Source organism: Hyla sarda, chromosome 4, assembly GCF_029499605.1.
Source record: "Hyla sarda isolate aHylSar1 chromosome 4, aHylSar1.hap1, whole genome shotgun sequence".
Taxonomy (NCBI): Eukaryota; Metazoa; Chordata; class Amphibia; order Anura; family Hylidae; genus Hyla; species Hyla sarda.
The window spans coordinates 16,559,967-16,565,966 of NC_079192.1; the positions used below are offsets into that span (position 1 = coordinate 16,559,967).

The following is a 6,000-nucleotide window of genomic DNA, read 5'->3' on the forward strand; positions in this document are numbered from 1 at the left end:
ATTATCTGTGTACCGTACCTCCCTGCTACTTACTGACCTTGTTCCTGTGCCGCCAGCCTCTGACCACCTTGCCACGTCCCTGACCACGCTGCTGTGCTGTCAGCCCTGAGCTTTTGCCTGACCTGACTACAGGCTTTCTTTATCCTTCCTGTGCCACGCTACACCTCGGCAGCTTGTGTGGACGAGTCGTATCAGGGGTATCGACCTGGGTGCTGCCTGCTGCAGCAAGTTTGTACCGCTTTTCGGCGGGCTTTGGTGAAAACCAGCGGCACCTTAGACTCCGCTCCCTGGTACGGCCAACGTCCTCTTTCACACAGGTACAGCGGATCTACTTCTCCTTCACCAGCCGTTACAGTAAGATCCCACCATGGATCCCACCATGATGAAGCAGCTCATCTGCATGTAGCAGTAACAACAGCGGCAACCTGCTCCTGAGTCCTCCTCGGGGACCGCTCCCTCCGTGGTGTCCCTAGGTCCCAAACTTCATCTGTCTATGCCTACCAAGTATGAAGGGGACCCTAACTTGTGCAGGGGATTTGTTACTCAGTGCTCAATGCACGTGGAACTCATGGCCGATCAGTTTCCGTCTGAACGTGCTAAAGTGGCTTTCGTAGTAAGCCTTCTTTCTGGCAAGGCTCTGGCCTGGGCTACCCCTCTCTGGGACAAATGTGATCCTGTGACATCCAATCTACAAGCCTTCTTGTCGGAATTCCAAAGTGTCTTCAAGGAGCCAGCACGGGTGTCTTCAGCCAAAACAGCCCTCCAGAACTTCCGCCAAGGGGACTCTTCTGTGGGCAACTACGTGGTCCATTTCCATACTCTAGCATCTGAGTTGGATTGGAATGATGCAGCCCTGTGTGCTACCTTCAAGAAGGGACTTTCTAGCAGGGTAAAGGATGCTCTAGCCACACGGGACTCACCATCTTCCTTGAGTGAATTGATTCTGCTGGCAACCCGCATAGATGTGCGTTTTGCCGAGAGGCAAGAGGAGCTCCAACAAGAGCGCTCACCTGCTCGTACTCATGGTCTTTCCCGTTTTTCTCCAGTTTTTCAGCGGCAGCCTCAACCTACCTCCTTTACTCCTGCTGAAGAGCCCATGCAGGTGGATCGTGCTCACCTGTCCCCACAAGAGAGGTCACGTCGATGGGAAGAGAACCTTTGCCTGTACTGTGCCAGTCCTGAGCATTTTCGCAATAATTTCCCTCTTCGGGCCTCAGCGTCCGGGAAACGCAGGCACCTAGGGCACATGGGAGAGGTGTCTCTAGGTGTGAATACTTCCTCGCCTCATTTACACTTGCCTGTCCAGCTCTTCACCTCTACCGGATCCTCGCTTTACGTTTCTGCCTTTGTGGACTCCGGTTCTGCATGGAACTTTGTAGATGCCACTTTGATTTGCAATTATTATCTACCAGTCACACAACTCTCAAAACCACTGTACATCTCCTCCATCAAAGAGGAGTGTCTGAATTCCACTGTGAAGTTCATCATAGAACCTCTGAGAATGCAAGTGGGTGCTATGCACAAAGAATGGATAAGGTTCTACGTGCTACCTCACTGTTCTTATGTACTCCTCGGTCTGCCTTAGCTGAAATGCCACACCCCTGTGCTTGATTGGCGTTCCAAAGAAGTATCACGTTGGTGCCAGGACTGTCAGAATCGCTGTCTGTTGACAATTCAACTGAAGCATCCCATTCCTTGTAACTCTCTGCCGGGTCCGCCTACCTCGTAATCAAGACTTCGCTGATGTGTTTTGCAAGAAGCAACCGGAGAGTCTTCCACCACATCGACCCTATGATTGTCCAATTGATCTTCTGCTGAGTACTCTACCCCCTCGGGGAAGAATCTACCCCTTGTCAGCCCCAGAGATGCAGGCCATGTCTGAATACATCAGAGAGAACATACAGAAGGGTTTTATAAAGAATTTGTGTTACGCCGAGTGCTCCGGGTCCCCGCCCCTCCCCGGAGCGCTCACAGCATTCTCCTATTTGCAGTGCCCCGGTCGGCAGGTCTCTGTCGGCAGGTGCGCTGTGATAATGTTCCCAGCCGGGATGCGATTCGCGATGCGGGACGCGCCCGCTCGCGATGCGCATCCCGACTCGCTTACCAGACCCGTTCCCCGTCTGTGCTGTCCCGACGTGCGCGGCCCCGCTCCCTAGGGCGCGCGCGCGCCGGGTCTTTGCGATTTAAAGGGCCGGTGCACCACTGATTGGCGCATGAGCTTTTAATCAGTACCGTCACCTGTGCACTTCCCTACTTATACCTCACTTCCCCTGCACTCCCTTGCCGGATCTTGTTGCCATTGTGCCAGTGAAAGCGTTTCCTTGTGTGTTCCTAGCCTGTGTTCCAGACCTCCTGCCGTTGCCCCTGACTACGATCCTTGCTGCCTGCCCTGACCTTCTGCTACGTCCGACCTTGCTCTTGTCTACTCCCTTGTACCGCGCTTATCTCAGCAGTCAGAGAGGTTGAGCCGTTGCCGGTGGATACGACCTGGTTGCTACCGCCGCTGCAAGACCATCCCGCTTTGCGACGGGCTCTGGTGAATACCAGTAGCAACTTAGAACCGGTCCACCGACACGGTCCACGCCAATCCCTCTCTGGCACAGAGGATCCACCTCCAGCCAGCCGAATCGTGACAATTTGATGGCTTTTAATACTCATGATGGGCATTACGAGTACCTTGTGATGCCTTTTGGTCTCTGTAATGCCACGGACATTTTTCAAGAAATTGGCAATGACATTTTCCGAGATCTCCTTCACACTTGCGTGGTGGTGTGTCTGGATGACATTTTGATCTTCTTGCCCAACTTAGAAGCTCATCGCACTCTTGTGCGTCAGGTTCTGCGACGCCTTCGGAGCAAACGCCTCTGTGCCAAGCTCGCGAAATGCCTTTTTCGAAAAATTGAGTTTACCTTTCCTCGGCTATATTGTCTCCAACCAAGGCCTACAGATGGATCCTGATAAGCTGTCTTCGGTTCTTAACTGGCTGCGACCTTCTGGCCAGGGGCTATTCAATGTTTCCTTGGGTTTGCCAACTATTATCGGCAGTTCATTCCACACTGCTCCACCTTGGTAGCTCCGATTGTCGCCCTTACCAAGAAAGGTGCCAACCCCAAGTCCTGGTAATCTGCAGCGGAGGAGGCTTTTTCTCGTTTGAAGTTGGCATTTGCCTCAGCACCTGTACTAACGAGACCTGATCTTGAAAAGCCATTCTACCTCAAAGTGGATGCCTCTCTAGTTGGTGCCAGAGCAGTTTTGACTCAGAAATCCTCCAAGGGCAAAATGCTGACCTGTGGCCTCTTTTCTAAAACTTTTTCTCCTGCTGAGAAGAATTACACCCTCGATGATCGGGAACTCTTGGCCAGACTTGTTAGAAGAGGCAATTTTTCCCATCAATATCTATAAGGACCATAAAAATCTTCTTTACTTACAGTCCTCACAACGACTGAACCCTCGGCAGGCCAGGTGGTCACTTTTCTTTTCCCGATTTAATTTTCTCATCCATTTTTGTCCAACGCACAAAAACATCAGAGCCAATGCACTCTCCAGAGCCTCCGATGTGGTAGACCAGGAACCTAAGCCTCGTTATATACTGAGTCCTGATCGATTGACTTCGGCAGCACCAGTCGATCTTCAGCAAGTTCCCCTGGGAAAGACATTTGTGCCCACTCGCCTTAGGGCTAAGGTGCTGAACTGGGGACATTCTTCCTTTTTGGCTGGCCACCCAGGAGTACAGAAATCTACTTTACTCGTCACCCCTCATTACTGGTGCCCAAACCTGGAGAGCGATATTTCTGACTTTGTCCGCACCTGCGTAATTTGTGCCCATGACGAAATGCCCCGTAGCAAACCTGTGGGTCTCTTACAGCACCTGCCTGTCCCTGAGTGTCTGTGGACCCATATTGCCATGGATTTTATAACCGATTTGCCATCTTCCTCCAATTGCAAGATAATCTAGGTGGTCGTTGATTGTTTCTCTAAGATGGCTCATTTTGTACCAATGCCTGGACTTCCTTCTGCTCCTCAGTTAGCAGATCAATTTTTCTGACATATTTTCTGCCTGCAAGGTCTTCCACTACACATCGTCTCAGACAGAGGGGTTCAGTTCGTCTCCAAGTTTTGGCGGGTTCTCTGCTCTTGTCTCAATGTCAAAAGGGATATTTCATCAGCATACCAAAACAATTGCCAAGTAGAATGGGTGAATCAAGTCCTTGGAGATTATTATAGATGAGTGAATTGAAGCTGACGAATCCAAATTCATTATTCATGAAAAATTCAATTTGCAATGAATGTGAATATCGCCGCGGTTCTATCGCGCAAATCACTTCATTAACCCCTTAACGACGCAGGACGTATATTTAGCTGACCGCCGCTTCTAAAGCGAAAGTGAAAGTATCCTCGCTAGTCAATCGGGCTGTTCGGGACCACCACGGTGAAATCGCGGCATCCCGAACAGCTTATTGCACACTGGGAGGGCCCTTACCTGCCTCCTCGGTGTCCGATCGACAAATGACTGCTCCGTGCCTGAGATCCAGGCAGGAGCAGTCAAGTGCAATAACACTGATCACAGGCGTGTTAATACACGCCAGTGATCAGCATAGGAGATCAGTGCGTGCAGTGTTATAGGTCCCTATGGGACCTATAACACTGCAGAAAAAAAGTAAAAAAAAAGTGTTAATAAAGGTCATTTAACCCCTTCCCTAATAAAAGTTTGAATCACCCCCCTTTTCCCATAAAAAAATAAAACTGTGTAAATAAAAAAAAAATAAACATATGTGGCATCGCCGCGTGCGTAAATGTCCAAACTATAAAGATATATCATTAATTAAACCGCACGGTCAATGGCATACGCGCAAAAAATTCCAAAGTCCAAAAAAGCGTATTTTGGTCACTTTTTATACCATTAAAAAATGAATAAAAAGTGATTAAAAAGTCCGATCAAAACAAAAATCATACTGTTAAAAACTTCAGATCATGGCGCAAAAAATGAGCCCTCATACCGCCCTGTACGTGGAAAAATAAAAAAGTTATAGGGGTCAGAATATGACATTTTTAAATGTATACATTTTCCTGCATGTAGTTATGATTTTTTTCAGAAGTAATACAAAATCAAACCTATATAAGTAGGGTATCATTTTAACCGTATGGACCTACAGAATAATTATAAGGTGTCATTTTTACTGAAATATGCACTGCGTAGAAACGGAAGCCCCCAAAATTTACAAAATGGCGTTTTTTCTTCGATTTTTTCGCGCAATGATTTTTTTTCCCATTTTGTCGTGAATTTTTGGGTAAAATGACTAATGTCACTGCAAAGTAGAATTAGTGACGCAAAAAATAAGCCATAATATGGATTTTTAGGTGGAAAATTGAGAGGGTTATGATTTTTAAAATGTAAGGAGGAAAAAACGAAAGTGCAAAAACGGAAAAACCCTGAGTCCTTAAGGGGTTAAACTCCATTTAGTGTGGTCCAGGCTCCAGGGCATCTAAAATGGTGGATCCACATGTGAGGACATGGGGCCAGGAACTCTGGGAAGGCAGGAAGGTGAGTAGGCAGGATGACCCTGAATCACGTGCAGGATGCAGGCTATCAGCAGCCAGTCACCCCTGTGATGTCACAGCCCTATATAATCGGCAGCCATATTCAAGCTAGTCATTTCATTCATTACACTGCAGAGAGATACGACAGACAGCCTATGTGTGTGTGTTACACAGAAAAGCTTTTTCCAGCAGCATTTCACCTTCTAGTTACATCAGCGTTCTGGTGGACAGAGTGGAGTGCTTTTTTCACTGAAAAGGATTTTTACTGCAGCCATTAACCTCCCAGTCCCTTTCTATAGCATTGTATTACAAAGAGGGGCAGAGAGCTGTGTGTTGCCCCATATATTTCAAAAAGCTGCCTCAACTTCATGAACATTAGCAGAGAAGGCAGGAATAATTTTTCAGCGGAATTCTGTGTCTTTGTTCCACAACAAATCATCTGCTGGTTAAACTAGTCTGTAG

General features: G+C 48.0%; 1 protein-coding gene across 1 annotated transcript in view; it reads right to left on the minus strand.

Annotated features, from left to right (window-relative positions):
- The window catches only part of LOC130367287 (extracellular calcium-sensing receptor-like), a 55,777-nt gene extending 55,375 nt beyond the window's left edge, over positions 1 to 402 (minus strand). The window contains exon 1 of the mRNA XM_056569692.1: positions 354 to 402. Within this exon, the coding sequence (XP_056425667.1) occupies positions 354 to 402 (49 nt within the window). The remainder of the gene's footprint in view (positions 1 to 353) is intronic.
- Between the last annotated feature and the right edge of the window lie 5,598 nt (positions 403 to 6,000).